Source organism: Lithobates pipiens, unplaced genomic scaffold (assembly GCF_037356315.1).
Source record: "Lithobates pipiens isolate NorthernLeopardFrog02 unplaced genomic scaffold, aLitPip1_a1.2 Scaffold_19, whole genome shotgun sequence".
NCBI lineage: Eukaryota > Metazoa > Chordata > Amphibia > Anura > Ranidae > Lithobates > Lithobates pipiens.
In genome coordinates, this window is record NW_027507764.1 from 29098046 (window position 1) to 29114895 (window position 16850).

Genomic DNA, 16850 nt, shown 5'->3' on the forward strand with positions numbered 1-16850 from the left:
CGAAGGCAGAGGTGAAATGAGCTGGACAGCTTTAAGCAGGCAGGTCAGACGAGCATGATCAGGAACAGCTGGTAACTGTGGAGAGAGATGAGAGCTGGCAATTAGCCGACAGCTGAGCGGCCAGCCCAGAGAAGGAAGGGCTAAGCCAGCCCTGACAGTATGGCGGGCTGGAGGCCGACCGAAGAAACATCAGCCCCCGGGAGCTGAGGTGGACTGACCCAAATATACATCTGTGGAAATCCAGTAACAGAAAATAGTCCCCAGGGATGTACCCTCATTGGTTTCAAGATTAATGTGATCCACGTGGTAGCCATCTATAAGCCCTTATACACACGGTCGGACATTCTGACAACAAAATCAGTCAGATTTTGTTTGACGGATTTTGTCCGAAACTGATGTTGCATACACACGGTCAGACAAAGTTGTCAGAAAATCCGATTGTTCGTAACGTGATGACGTTATTTCGTTAGGACGGGACTACGTTCAGGCTAGTAGCCAATAGCTTTGGTCTAGGAATTTGACCTGAGCATGCGTGGCACTTTGTCCTAACGGAATTCTCTACAAATGGTTGGAAAATGTCAGATCGGATCATGTTGTCGGAACATTTTATAGCCCAGCTCTAAAACTTTGTCGGTCGGATATTCCGACGGAAACAATCCAATGTAGCCCACACATGGTCGGATTATCCGACAACACGGTCCGATCGGACATTTTTCGTCGGAATGTCCAACCGTGTGTACAAGGGCTAAGAGGAGGGGATATATGGTAAAAATTTATAAATAGGCCGTGGAAATATATGATGGGTGACTGGTGGGAAATTTGTACTGGTGCAGATACCAGTCAGTGACAGGGAAATAAAACATAATATAGGATCGGTGCAAGGTAGTAGGGAGAATAATGAGGCACAAAAGAAAAAAGGGAGTGTGTGGGCAAAACCAAAAAGGTTACCTGGAAGAGGATTGTAAGCAATGGAAGTCCAAAAGTGCATAAGAGAAACTATGTACTAATTCACATTCACCGGATATATGATGATCCACCGAGAGATGTAACATTTCCAGACATTTACCAATTGAAAGTCATTTTGTCACACTAGGAAGGTGAGGACAGTCCTATTTGTGAATTTGCTCCACAAAGTTCAGTGTGAACAGCACTTCAATGATACTGGTCAGTGGTCACAGGCCTGCATTCCTCCTTTTCATTTCTAAAATGTAATCTTCCCCACCGCATGATTCTCCAGATGCATTACCTGCGATATCAGCAGCCTCTGAGCATTAGGGAGGGAATTCTCACAAAAGGTTTCAGAGGCTGATGTTATGCCATATTGAGTGGGAACGAGGGGTACAATGGGGCTATGGGGCTTATCACAAGTCTCAAATACCCTTCCCATAATCTCCAGCAGGATCCTTGACCAGGCATTGGAGCTGAAAAAAAGAAATGTCCACTATTTAACCCTTATGCCCAGTGTCTTGATGTCAGCTTGGCAAAACTGCCTGCTTTGCAACTGCTTTAATTCCAGGTAATGGCTACCTTGAGTTTATGGACTATGATAGACCACAGTGGCAGGTACCCAGCCACCATTATTTTTCCAAGAAAGCCATCTTGCCTTCCAACAGCATGCAAGAGGTAATATGGCTGTGGCACTAGACCACTCTGTCAGCAGCAAGGTCTACATGACCACGAACACATGGTCCAGCAAACATGGGCAGGGATGAAACATCCCCCTTGAATGCATAGTGGGTGACTCTTTTGGAAGCAAAGAAGGATGCTGAAGCTAGTGGCGTCCCCAGATCTTGACTGTGTTATCACCAACACCAAAGTACATTTTACCAACTCCCTGTCAGTGGCCTCATCTGTGGACTCCCAAGAATCACCAGTCCCCTCGCAATGGCAACTGGCTGGCAAGTTGAGCTGGGAATTTTCTTTGATTTTGTTTTCTTGCTACCATTTCAAGTTCCTTTCACCTCCACTGGACTGCCATCATTAATAGCTGCTGCCATTTTTTCTGGCCTTCCACCCCTACCAGCTCCTGCCCCCTTTGCTGGCCTTCCAGCATGATCAGCACCTGCTCCCTCTCCTGGCCTGTCATCATTTCCAGCTCTTGCCACTGCTGCTGGCCTGCCACCATTACCAGCTTCTCCAACCTCTGCGGGTCTGACACCATTACCAGCTTCTCCAACCTCTGCGGATCTGACACCATTACCAGCTTCTCCAACCTCTGTGGGTCTGACACCATTACCAGCTCCTGCACCTTTCCTGGCCTATTCCAGTGTTCAAGCACTGTAAAGGTATCACACATTATATATTTTGCAGCTGAAGCCCAGTTACAGAAACATTATGTTTGCAAGGTAAATAATGTTTTGTATGTGCTGGTTTGCAGCTTGTTCCAATGATCTGGCACTAGGGCTATTGTCTACCTGACATACAACACTTTCATTTTGACTCAGTAGAACCCTTTGTCCATTATCTCCATTCTACTGAAGCAACAGAAGAGAGTGGTGGCAGCACTCATGCAGAGCCAGACCATGACACTCCCACCTCCATGCTTGACTGTAGGCAAGACACACTTGTCTTTGTACTCCTCACCTGGTTGCAGCCACACACTTTTGACACCATCGGAACCAAATAAGTTTATCTTGGTCTCATCAGACCACAGGACATGATTCCAGTAATCCATGCCTTTAGTCTCCTTGTCTTCAGCAAATTGTTTGTGGGCTTTCTTGTGCATCATTTTTAGAAGAGTCTTCCTTCTGGGATGATAGCCTTGCAGACCAATTTGATGCAGTGTGCAACGTATGGTCTGACCCCCCCCCCCCCCAACCCTTCAACCTCTGCAGCAATGCTGGCAGCAGTTTTTCAAAGTTAAGGTTATACCTCAACTGCAGTTTGGTTTGGGTACAATTGTCTAAATTTGGACTTCAGCATCAGTCTGACTGGACTATGGGATGTTCCGCCTGACCACAGGGGGGGGGGGGGCACTGTCTCTTATGGCAGGTATGGAACTATGGTCTGGTTGGGTGCTTAAGTTACTCTCTCTCGGAGCCCGCCCAGTGGGAGTGGCGCTCTTGCTGTGCTTTCTGGGAGTGAGTATTTAAGATGCGGACATCACGTGGTTCGGTGTTCCGGTCCAGAAGGATGTACTGACTTCATAGTCCTGGTCCTCCTGACCAGCCCCCAGGAAGGCTTTGGCCTGGGGTGCGGATCCACCCGATCTTGATGTCTCGGGGCTGTCTAGCCCGAGGCAAGGAAACTAAAGGAGGATCCTGACGTGGCCTTCATAGTGAGAAGCACATGGAGGGCATATACATATGAGACAAAAACAATTCCATAGCTCAACTCGCCAACCAACCAAGCAACACAGGGTGCCGTAACAGGGCCTTGCAGCTTTCACATGCATTTGCAAATGTGTGCTAACTAAACCCCTGCTTTTAACAGACGGTTAGACAGGTAAATTTGGTTGGTCAGCAGACTGGTTGGTAAGTTGAGCTATGGAATAGTTTTACACACCTGCTCCCCATTCACACCTGCGACCTTGTAATACTAACGAGTCATATGAAAAAAAAAAAAGAAGTTTACAAACTTTAACAGGAAACTGTTTTGCAGCTGTTCAGTTGGAACAAAAAACGTTTTCATTTTTTTTTTAGCTTTTTGAATCAAACCCTGACACATTCGCTAAACCCAAAGTAACAGTCATTATTCAATAGTAATTTTAAGTGAGGAATGGCTTCCACCTTTTACCTCATATTTGTTTTTAATTTAACGGAACTAAAGGCACATCAGGAGAAGAAAGAAAAGGACTCCCTGCTGCCCTAGACCCAGCAGAACCCTTTGTCCATTATCTCCATTCCTGTGAAGCAACAGTAGGCAGAGGAGGTGTATAAAGATAGGTGTTTGGGCTCTGGGGTGAATAAAAAGATGAAATGTGGCAAGCTTCCAGGGGGACTTTTCCCCTCCCAAACCATGTGGGTGGGGTAAGATATTTGAGGACACTGTTGCGTGACATTAACATTGGGGTAAGATATTTGAGGACACTGTTGCGTGACATTAACATTGGGGTAAGATATTTGAGGACACTGTTGTGTGACATTGACTTTGGGGTAAGATATTTGAGGACACTGTTGAGTGACATTGACATTGGGGTAAGATATTTGAGGACACTGTTGCGTGACATTGACATTGGGGTAAGATATTTGAGGACACTGTTGAGTGACATTGACATTGGGGTAAGATATTTGAGGACACTGTTGCGTGACATTGACATTGGGGTAAGATATTTGAGGACACTGTTGAGTGACATTGACATTGGGGTAAGATATTTGAGGACACTGTTGCGTGACATTGACATTGGGGTAAGATATTTGAGGACACTGTTGAATGACATTGACATTGGGGTAAGATATTTGAGGACGCTGTTGCATGACATTGACATTGGGATTAGATATTTGAGGACACTGTTGCGTGACATTGAAATGATGGGGCCCTTTGTTGAAGACAGTATGTGAAGAACAGGCTCCACTTGCCTTGTCTCTCCCTTACATTGCGGCCTAATTAAATTGCTTATATACATGGAGGTGACTGCACAATATTTTTGTCTAATGTCACTGAAATAATACCACGTATTTATATTTCAGGATTAAAACCGGCTTATCTTTGGTAGGGGGGAGGGTTGTTGTCTTGAATTGTTTTTGTACTCTGTGCTTTGATATTTTATTAAACTTTTAAGACAATGCAACAAAAAATAACTACATAAATAAAAGTTTTGTGGCTGACCACTTGATACAAAATTGAAGATTTTCTTTACTTATTGAATCCAACCCAATCTTATCCCAAGTTACAAAAATTACTATTGAATAATGATTAAGTGAAGAATGACTTTGTGCCTCATATTTGTTTTTATTCTACCTAGTTTACAGTCTGATGAAATCAAATGTTTATTTCAGAGAAATATGATTAGTCATTGTTTTCAGCATCAATAATAATAAAAAATAATAATCTAATGATTTGTGCTGCTTAATTAACTACATCTCTGATTTATTCCAGTGGGGTTGATCATAACTGTATAAAAGGACCAGTGAAAAATGTCTAAGATGTAACACTAAGGGAAACTTCTGCTGAAGCATGTACATATATGTAACATTAAGAACTACATATTCAGTGTTATAACACAGATCATCGTATTCCCAGGACAAAAAGGTGAGACAAACAATATTCCCCTTGTATCATTAATGATGATATTCTATAGACAGCTGAGATCTGACATACAGAATGCCTTATTCTTACATGTGACTAATAAACTGTTGGGCTTTATTTAGACACGTATTGTTAAAAATGATTGCTGCACTTAAGGGATACAATGTACCTGATCTTCATAATGTGCTTTATGTAAAACAGATCTAAAATGTATGTCTTTTTTTTCCTTAGCTTTTATATGGAGTGGTTGAGGCTTAGACCCCCCCATCTGATTGTTACTACTATCCGAGGATCCATTGAAGCCCCTCACTTACTGCTGTCCTGATAATAATATTATACCAGACAGAAAGTGAGGGGAACTTTCCAACAGCAACACGGACAGATATACACAGGATTATCTTTGGCAGAGTAGAAAAGTATAGAACAGTTGCAGTAGATTGTCAGTGATAACGCTTTTTATTTTTCTTGTCTTTCTTTCTTTGGGGGTTATTTAAAGGCAAATCCACTTTGCGCTACAAGTGCACTTGGAGGTGCAGTCACTGTAAATCTGAGGGGTAGATTTGAAATTAGGGGAAGCTCTGCTGAGTTTATCATTCATTCATGTGCAAGCTAAAATGCTCTTTTTTTATTTTCCTTGCCTATCCCCCTCGGATTTACAGTGACTGCCATTCCAAGTGCACTTGTAGTGCAAAGTGGATTTGCCTTTCGTAAATAACACCCTTTCTTTCTTTTTTCTCTCCTTTTCACTTGCTTTCTCTTCTCTCTCTCGGTTTCTCATTCTCTCTGTCACCTCTATATGTTTCTCTCTTTCTTTGTCTGTCTCTCTCTCTATTGCTCATTTTTTCTTTCCTATCTCTCTCCTCCTCTTCCCTTCTCTTATTTTTAACTTGACAATCATTTATTAATATGCAAGCTTGGATATGTAACAGCTTCAGTAGATTGTCAATTTAAAGCTCTTTCGTTCTTTCTTTTTCTCTCTTTCTTTCTTTCTTTTTCTTTCTTTCTTTCTACTTGCTTTCTCTTCTCTCTCTGTCTCTCTCCTCTACTCTTCTTACTCTTTCTTGCTCTCTGTTTGTCTCTTTCTTTGTCTGTCTCTCTCTCTTACTCTTATTTCTTTTTATCTCCCTCTCCTCCTTTTCTTTCTTCTCTCTTTTGTTTTAACTTGACAATAATTTATTAAGATCCAAGCATGAATATGTAACAGTTGCATTAGATTGCCTATTTAAAGTTTTTCTTTCTTTCTTTCTTTCTTTCTTTCTTTCTTTCTTTCTTTCTTTCTTTCTCTCCTTTTCACTTGCTTTCTCTTCTCTCTCTCGTTCTCTCTCTCTCTTATTACTTTTCTATGTGTTTCTCTCTTTCTTTGTTTGTCTCTCTTTCTCTTGCTCATTCTTTCTTTTTATATCCCTCGCCTTATTTTCCCTTCTGTTGTCTCTCTTTCGCTCTCTTGCTTTCTCCTTCCCTCTCTTTTCTTCTCCCTATCTCTCTTTTCCCTCTCTCTTCTCTCTTTTGCTCTCTCTTCTCTTCCCTTCCATTCTCTTTCTCTCTTCTTTCTCTTTCTCTCTTCTCTCTTTCTCTCTTTTGCACCTTCTTCTCTTTTTCTCTTTCTCACTCTATTTCTTCTTTCTCTTATCTCTTTCCCTTCTCCAGCTCTCTTTCTCTCTCTTTTGTCTCCTATCTCTCTCCCACTCTCTCTTCTCTCTTTTGCTCTCTCTTCTCTTCCCTTCCCTTCTCTTTCTCTCTTCTGTCTATTTCTCTCCTCTTTACTCTCTCTCTCTCTCTCTCTCTCTCTTACTCTCTGTCACCTCTCTCTGTTTAGTGCTTTCTTTGTCTGTCTGTCTTTCTCTCTCTCCCGCTCATTCTTTCTTTTTCTATCCCTCTACTCCTTTTCCCTTCTCTTGTCTCAATTTCACTCTCTTGATTTCTCTCTCTCACTCTCTCTTCTTTCTCTCATTCCATTTTCTCTGTTTGTCTCTCTCTCTTCTCTCTCTTTCTCTTCTTCCTCTCTCTTCTTTCTCTTTCTCTTCTCCCTCTGCCTTTTCTCTCTATTTGTTTCTCTATTCTTTCTTTCTTTTTTTCTTCATTCCTTTCTTTCTCTCTTTCTTTCTCTCTTTCTTTCTTTCTCTCTTTCTTTCTCTCTTTCTCTCTTTCTTTCTTTTTTCCTTTTTTTTTCTTTCTTTCTCTCTTTCGTTCTCTCTGTCTCACTTTCACCTCTCTCTCTTGCTCATTCTTTCTTTTTCTATCCCTCTTCTCCTTTTCCATTTTCTCATCTCTCTTTTGCCTCCTTTTCTCTCTCACTTCTTCTCTCTCTCTCTTTCTTTATCTTTTCCCCCTTTCCTTTGTCTTGTTAACTTCCCTCTCTTCTTTCTTTCTTTCTTTCTTTCTTTCTTTCTTTCTTTCTTTCTTTCTTTCTTTCTTTCTTTCTTTCTCTCTCTCTTTCTTTCTCTCTCTCTTTCTTTCTCTCTTTCTTTCTCTCTCTCTTTCTTTCTCTCTTTCTTTCTCTCTTTCTTTCTCTCTTTCTCTCTTTCTCTCTTTCTTTCTCTCTTTCTTTCTCTCTTTCTCTCTTTCTTTCTCTCTTTCTTTCTCTCTTTCTTTCTCTCCCTCTCTCTCCCCTTTTTCTTGATTTCTCTTCTCACTTTGTCTCTCTCTTTCTCTCTCATTCTCTCTGTCTCCTGCTCCCTTCACTCTTTCTCTCTTTCTTCTTAGTATAGCTCTCTCTCTCTCTTCCACCTCTCTCGGTTTCTCTCTTCCTTTGTCTGTCTCTTTTCCTATTGCTCATGCTTTTCTTTTTCTATCTCTTTTGCCCCCTCGCTCTCTCTTCTCTCCCATTCTCTTTTCTCTCTCTTTCTTCTCTCTATCTTTCTCTCTTCTCCCTCTCTCCTCTGTCTCTTTTTAACTTCCCTCTCTTCTCCCTATCTCTTTGTCTCTCTCTCTTAAAGCAAACATTTCATTAGGTAGGGGAGGATGCACCTCAATATTCTACAGTTACAGTATCACTGGAAAAATTTGGACTCTCTGATACGGTTTTTCTCCTCCACAGATGCTGTATTTGGAGAATTTTGCTCCCCGGAAATTTATATTTTTTGTGGTATTAGGATTCTTTGTTTCTAAGAAAACATATTGATAAATAAATATTTATCTATAGCATATTTGGTGGCTCTCGAATAAAGCCACAATGTTTAATATATATAATTTAGAGAAATGAATGTGTGTAAGCAATTTGTTAGGGAACTCAAATGTTATGTTAACTTTTCCTAAAGGATGTTCTTTTGTACATATACTGGCTGCATCATAACATTACAGGTTTATGCGGCTAGGAGATGTATCAGTGCTTTCCTTTATGTCAGTGGTTCCCAACAGCCCTCAAGTACCCTCAACAGGTCAAATTTTTTTAGGATTGGATTTTAGGATAAATATCAATGGCTTGGTATTTATGATAACAATGTTATCTTGGAAACATTTCCAAAGCATGGCCTGTTGGGGATACTTGGGAAATGACATTGGGAAACACTGCTTTATGCTCTAATGTCTTTGTCATAAGTGGAGTCCATTCCCATGAGGGACCAGAAATCAGTTATTGCAGCTGGGGCTACACAGTGGCAGTGGTCACGGAGGTGATGAGGAGAGCTGCAAGTAATCTGAATAACTGATAACATTGGAGACAATCCCAGTGTGTCTGCCCATACAGTGATGGTAAGTGCCCTTAGAAGGGCCGAGGTGCAGAACATTAAGAGCCATCTTGTCTTCACCAGAGCTCCTGAAGGTGGAGATGGGTTTTGCTGTAGGCAACATCCAAGTTGCAGCCATCTGACTCACAAGAGCAGACAGCTACTGAAAACTGAGAATGGATACACAGGGAAGCATCTTTGCATGGTGGAGATCTCTTGCCTATAGGAAACCCAGTCCAAGCTGGTAGGATTGCACAGAAAAACACAGAGGCACAGAAGAGGAAAACAGTCTAGGAATGCACAGAAGAAGGTAACGAGAGGCTGGCTGAAACACACAGGGTATCACACTGGTGCAGAGAAGCAGGTAGCTTACTGGAGTACACAAGGAGACATGGTGAGGAATGGACTCTGGATGTTGGAAGAAGTTGCACAGACCCATTGGAGCAGGATGCAGACTGGGGAAGATAAGGATCAAAGGTGAAGGTTCAGGAAATAGGCACAAGGTACAGGTTGGAGTGCATAGGGATCACAAGCCTGGATGCAGGCTGGTGTCCACAAAGATCACCAGAAAACTACTAGGGAATGTTGGAATCAATGCAAGGAGGCACTGGGGATCCCAGGAGTGATCCCTATGGAAAGCGTGGGGATCTGGCTGCTGTGGACGCATACAAGAAATAAAGAAAAGAGGGTGCATTGGCCTTGTGCAATATGATTTACACATTTATTGATAAGAAACAGATTAAGACTACCTACACACATGTGAAGAAAAATCACTTTGTGGAAGCCTCCTAATGGTGGCAATTGATCTAGTTGTTGACGGTGTCCAGAAGGTAAAGGAGAGGACATCAGGACCACTACTGGCTGACGCGTTTCAAAGGGATACCTTCTTCCTCAGAGCCTCATGTTGTGTGGACACAGCCAGACGTGGATCATTGCCTGAAAACTAAGCAGCCCCCACACTAGTCCTTTAGGACAGCACCTACTCTATGATTGGCTGCGGTATCAGATGAACCAATAAGTTGGCAGCCACACACAGAGTTGAAGACCCTAATGTTGTCGTGAGGAACAAGTGAGTATGACAGTCTTATAATCAATACTTTAACTGAAACCCAATGCCACTGCTGAAAGGCCCAAATGTGATTTTATTCCAACAAAAGACAGTGGTACAATCCAAAGAGTATCCAGTGCACTTTGGAGGTCCAAAAACACCTCTTCATCATGGATTAAGGCTAAAAACAAGTCTTGACAGCAACTCGTCTGGATGTCAGGACTTGTGCTTGTAATCACATTGGAAGAAACCATTGTGAATGGGCTAGAAGTGAACTGAACCTTTATTTTGAATATCCTATCCTGATGAAGGAGGCAATTCTTGGACCACCAAAATGCTTTGGATACTCTTTGGATTGTCCCCATGACTTTATTGGAATAAAGTCATATAAAAACATATCTGGACCCTTTAGCAGTGGTGTGGCTCTTTGGTTTCCATTATTGTTACATTACGCTACAAGCCAATTGGACCATCCCAGATAGCAAGGATAACTTGCCACACACTTGTGGCAGTGTTGAATTGTAAGTCTGTTAACGTGGTGAACATTTTCACCGGCAAGTTGTACATCTGCAGAGCACTTGAAGCACAAGTTCTGGTGACACTTTTCCAATTTGTAGCAAATTTTCATGGCAAGCCTCCAGCAAGAGCGAAGTTGCAGTGGTGAGTCTACAGCAAGAGTTCTGCAAGGTCACCACAACCTCTGTGATGGGATGACTTCTGCACAACATAACTGAACTAGAACTTGCAGCAGACTTCCAGAATGCTGCAAAGAAAGTTGATCTGGATTCATGCAATAAGGAATTGCTGCAATTGTGCAACAAATGTGTGAAGCTTGGCACATCTAGCAATAGCTTAGCAAGTCATTTTCAAACTTACAGCTCAATTGCTTGCTATCTGGGATGGAGATCCCCTGGGGTGTAGAAGCCTCCTGCCTCAGAACCAGACCATCTACATCAACATCAATACTTTAAGATAACAATACCAGTAAGATAATGGGTATGGTGCTTTTTTTCCCACTTCAGTTACAACACGCTATCAATATTTCTTTTGTGAATAATATAATTTATCTTCACACCATTATAATTTTTTGTATTATTTTAGCCCCTTGTGCAGGTGTAATATAAGGCAGAATATTGTTTTTGATCTGCAGAATATTCACAGGTGTGATTGTCTTCTCCACCAATGGTGTATCCAGAGAACTGCACAGTTGTCACTGAAATTTTGGTTATTGGATTTAAACCTTATTATGGCTTCCGGATTCCAATGTTTGTTGCGTTTCTCATCATTTACCTTTTGATATTTTGTGAAAATCTAATGATCATCTATATCATTTGGAGCAGCACCCGTCTTAAGTCTCCCATGTTTTTTTCAATTAAAAGCATGTGCGTATATGAACTGGTGAGCATTACAAATATGCTTCCAATGATGCTCCATTATATCGTTACTGAAAGGCCGACCATCACTGTAACCGGCTGTAGTATACAGTCAGTTGTGTACGGGACTACAGGAGATGTTGGGAGCTTCCATTATGCTTTAATGTCTTATGACCGATACCTGGCTGTTTGCCATCCTTTGCGCTATTCTTCTTTTGTGAATAATATCCTCTATCTTCGGGTGGTTGTTGCTTTTTGGATTGTTTCCATTGCATTTTCAGTTGTCACAGCTGGTTTACTGAGCCAGTTACAGTTTTGTGGTCCTAACACAATTCATCATTTCTTCTGTGACTTTTTTCCATTCCTGGACTTGGCCACCTCCGATACAATCCCTATCCGCTTCTATACTCTTGTGGTTAGCGTCTTGATGATATTCGTCACAATTCTATCGGTTTTTATCACATATATGTTTATAATTCGTTCAATTCTTAAAATTCCCTCATCCTCCGGCAGGAGGAAGACCTTCTCTACATGTAGTTCCCACCTCTTTGTGTTCTCCATGCAGTACAGTGTCAGTCTTGGGGTCTATGTACTGCCTGCTGAAATAGTGACACCACAAGTCACCAACACTTACACAATTGTACAGTTTTGCTGGACCCCCTTAATGAACCCACTGATCTATACATTTAACAATAAAGAGTTTCGGGCAGAATGTATGAGAAAGATTAAGAAAATAAATAGAACAATTTGAAATCTATCACATTGTATCACTTGAACCAAGCTGACCTATCATTAAAATTCACATCTGATAGTAATCAAGAAAGCAAAGTCCCATTACCAAACCAAAGTATTGATTAAAGTACTCATATCTTATCAAAGTAAAAAAATAAATAAATAAATCTAATCCAAGTACAGAAAATGTTTCACGTGAATCCTTCAAATTGTTTGGGCTTTCTGTTTCCTTCAGGCAGACCTTGTCTTGAAAAGTTCCAGTGGAATGATTGGATTGACAATGCACATGAATTGTACAACATTTTTGATATACAGTTTACTAGCTCATTGTATTTACAAAGGTTTGTGGACACCCGGTCATCATACCTACCTATCTGAAGTAGAAAAGATGTAGCTGGATAGCCGCACTCCGAATTATTCAACTTTATTTAAAAAATGTAATTAAAATCATAGCATCTAGGCTGGTAAACAGACTAACTGCACAGCCAGCTGTGCAGTTAGTCTGTTTACCAGCCTAGATGCTATAATTTTAATTACATTTTTGAAATAAAGTTGAATAATTCGGAGTGCGGCTATCCAGCTACATCTTTTCTACTTCAGTTCCTGTTGCAAACAGAGCCAGCACCCTGTGGGATTGTGGAGACAGCTGTTTTGGGAGAAGTCATTACCTTAGAGCGGTAATTCTTTGTATTCATACCTACCTATCTGACCAAAGGATGTGGACATCCCTCCAATTTCTTAAGTTCAAATGTTTCCAGTGAAGGGTACTATTAATACTCTGTTCCAGCATGCTTGTGCACAAAGCCAGCTTCATAAATGTTTAATTTGACCACCATGGAACATGTAATGCTCCTGTACCATGGCAGCTGCTGGTTTCATTCCAGCGTCCCAGTTTTACGGGAGCTGCACTCTCCCTGTCTGACTGTCCACATGCAGGGTGATTGGTGTAGGTCCTTAGTGTCTCTGTCTCACTTAATGTTTGTCACACATGCTGCAAGCTTCCTGTTTACCTACCTTATTCGCACACCTTGTCCTCCACTGTCACCCAATCCCCACCCTGCCTGCTAGTTTGGATTTCCTTGTTTTCGACCTTAGATTGGACTTTGGACTATTCTCTGAACCCTGCCTTTAGACCACTATTTCTGTCTGCCAAATGCAAGTACATGTTTGCAATGCTTAGCTTGCACCTGCTCTGGGATGTTGGCCAGGTACTATAGCATTGTGTATAAGACCTGGGAGCAACTGAGTACTGGTAGGCCTGCTTGCCTTATGGGAATTGGGCCTGCTATAGGTGAAGATCACAGAGCCAGTGTCAGAAACCATGAATCAGACCGAGACAGAAGTACAATTAAATCACACTTGTTTATTAAATAAAAATAAAAAGGTAAATAGAAAAAGTGTAGTCAAAGCATAGCAAGAGTCCAGTAACCGGATCGAGTAGTCAGCCAGGCCAGAGTTCAATAACCAGATCGGGTAATCAGCCAGGCCAGAAGTCAGGGATCCAAGTAGAGCAACAGCAAGCAGGATAAGGAGCCAGAAGGGATGTCAGTAAGCCAGTCTTTAAACAGAACCGTAGGAGATGGTTTCTTGTGATGTGACCAAGGCGAAGGCAGAGGTGAAGTGAGCTGGACAACTTTAAGTAGGCAGATCAGACGAGCATGATCAGGAACAGCTGGTAACTGTGGAGAGAGATGAGAGCTGGCAATTAGCCGACAGCTGAGCAGCCAGCCCAGAGAATGAAAGGCTAAGCCAGCCCTGACAGCCAGCTATGGTGCCTGACCACCTATGCTAGGAGCAAGCATGACATTGACCAGTTTTGTGGGGATCAACCCAAGGGGCCTACACAGAGCCCTGACCCCAACCCTATTGGACACCTTTGGAATGCATTTGAAAGCCAATGGCAAGGCAACATGCAACATTACTACCTGACTTTACAAACCCGTTGCACGTTTTGTGTCACTCTTTTATGTGTGTGCACTTTTTTGGCACTGGGTGGAGTTTTTGGGTGTGTTTCACATGCTACTGGCTTTTCAAATGCCCATTTGGCTAAATTGTCTCAAAATTTCCCACAGACATACCAATATATCATAAAAAGCCTTCCCAGACTATTGGAAGTTAGTCAGCAGGAAGGGGAGGCTGCTATAGGTGAAGAACACCGAGCCAGCTATAGTGCCTAACCACCTATGCTAGGAGTAGGCATGACATTGACCAGTTTGGTGTGGCTCAATTCAAATTGCCTGCACAGAGCCCTGACTTCAACCTCATTGGACACCTTTAGAATGCATTGGAAAGTCAATGGCAAGGCAACGTCACTATCTGACTTCACAAATGCTGTTTTGGTTAAATGGGCTCAGAAATTCCCATAGACATTCCAATATCTCCATAAAAAGCCTTCACAGAAGATTGGAAGCTAGTCAGAAGGAAGGGGAGGGAGCAACTCCTGGTTTGGGAGGTCTCACAAGCTTATATAGGTGTGATGGTCAAGTTTTCAACAAACATTTGGCCATACAGTGTACTCTTGTTTCTGGTAGTTTTTAGAGCAATATCAGCCAAACATTGTCTACTCCCCCATCCTCTACTAATATAAAAAAAATCACATAGAAGACCTCTGATCTGCACTTTTACTGCACAAACCCTCAAGCTTTAACCCTTTCATGACTAAGCCTATTTTTGGCATTTGGTGTTTACAAGTTAAAATCCACATTTTTCGCTAGAAAACTACTTGGAACCCCCAAACATTATATATATATTTTTTTAGCAGAGACTCTAGAGAATAAAACGGAGATTGTTGCAATATTTTATGTCACACGGTATTTGCGCAGCGGTGTTTTAAACATAACTTTTCGGGAAAAGGGACACTTTCATGAATTAAAAAAAAAAAAAAAAGTTAAATTAGCCCAATTTTTTTGCATAATGTGAAAGATAATGTTACGCCGAGTAAATAGATACCAAACATGTCACACTTTATAATTGCATGCACTCGTGGATTGACGACAAAGTACGGTACCTAAAAATCTCAATAGGCGAAGCTTAAATTTTTTTTTACGGTTACCAGGTTAGCGTTGCAGAGGAGGTCTAGTGCTAGAATTATTGCTCTCGCTCTGACGATCGTGGCGATACCTCACATGTGTGATTTGAACACCGTTTACTTCCGTATGAGTTTTCTTTGCTTCGCGAGCTCGCGGGGACGGCGGGCGCTTTACACATTTTTTTTTAATTTTTTTTTTATTTTATTTATTTTAAAATGACTAAATTGTTTTTAAAAAAATAAATAAAAAGTGTGATCACTTTTATTGCTGTCACAAGGAATGTAAACATCCCTTGTGACAGTAATAGGTGGTGACAGGTACTCTTTATGGAGGGATCGGGGGTCTAAAAGACCCCCCTCCCCTCCTTTACACTTCAATGTATTCAGATCGCCGAAAACGGCGATTCTGAATACCGTATATCTTTTTAAAACCGGCGCCATTGGCAGCCGAGTAAACGGGAAGTGACGTCATGACGTCGCTTCCGTGTTTACTATGAGGAGACTGGAACGAAGCCGATTACGGCTTCGTTCCAGTTCCTCCCCAGCAGCCAGAGGCAGCGGACATGGAATCGATCAGGAGCACAGGTAACAGCGGCTGGAGGTGGCGGGAGGGGGGGGGAAATGCCCCTCCCGCTCCTCCGACATAACAGCCGAGCGACTTTCAGCCGCATCTTTTGTTATGGCTGGATAGTCAATCGCCCACTGAAAAAAACTGTACCGGGATGATGCCTGCAGGTGCGGGCATCATCCCGGTATACCCCCCGGAAGCCGAGTACGCACATCTGCGTACGCTCGGCGGGAAGGGGTTAAAGAGTGTCCATGCATATGAAAAAAAGTCTCCAATATTATAAATGTATCTCCATAACTTTCATGTTGAGAATGATCACCCCAAGTACAAGATGGGGCTAGAAATGAATGCCCTTACATGCCACTTTTAATGCTTTTCTTCAGTTTTATGATCACATGAGGAGCTATTGATGAGGTCATAAAAACAGAGCATTGTGGACATCGATGTTCTCTACATTTTCACAACTCTTATGCCCGGTACACACGATCGGATTTTCCGTCAACAAATGTTGAATGTGAGCTTGTTGGCTGAAAGCCCGACCGTGTGTATTCTCTATCGAACATTTGTTGTCGGACTTTCCGCCTACAAATGACGGCTAGGAGGTTCTCAAATTTTCCACCAACAAATGTTTGTCACCGGACTTTCCGATCGCATGTACACAAGTCCGTCGGACAAAAGTCCAAGGTACAAACACGCATGCTTGGAAGCAGAAACGATCGGTCTTGTAAACTAGCGTTTGTAATGGAGAATTAACATTCGCGACGTGGCAAATTATGAAATCTCCAAATACAGCGCACAATTCTCTTCTTTAATGGGATAATAATGAAGCTGCTTTGCTGGTGATACTGATGGAGTTATCGCAAACAAATTTTCAACGGCTTTTTTATTCTAGTGATATCAAGAATAATATTGTTATTTATTTTTATTTTATTTTATTTGTGCATTAAAAAAAAATTAAAAATAGCCATGCTATCTGCCAATAGAACTTAACCAAAAAGTGCATTCTATGCTTTCAAAACTATAGAAAATATACCAAATCAAATCATTATTTAACCAAAAAAATAATGTCAAAGCAATAACTCCAAGGCCAATAATAAATAACACGTTATCTCCTCTGATTCCGCAACGTCTGGTTGACGAACGGCCGTTCAGAAACGAACTGAAAAGCAGGAAATGAAAAACACGAAAAGAAAAACGCGAATCAACACTCACCAAACTTCTACTAAAACTAAATTAACAGAAGGAGCCC

General features: G+C 41.7%; 1 protein-coding gene across 1 annotated transcript; it reads left to right on the top strand.

The window, feature by feature from the left end:
* Nucleotides 1–5098: 5098 nt before the first annotated feature.
* On the top strand, nt 5099–12177 carry LOC143998173 (olfactory receptor 11L1-like). Its single transcript, XM_077493904.1, has 2 exons — nt 5099–5190; nt 11002–12177. Exon 2 carries the CDS (start codon nt 11083–11085, stop codon nt 12022–12024), a length of 942 nt encoding a protein of 313 aa, XP_077350030.1. The 5' UTR covers nt 5099–5190; nt 11002–11082; the 3' UTR covers nt 12025–12177.
* The last annotated feature ends 4673 nt before the right edge of the window (nt 12178–16850 follow it).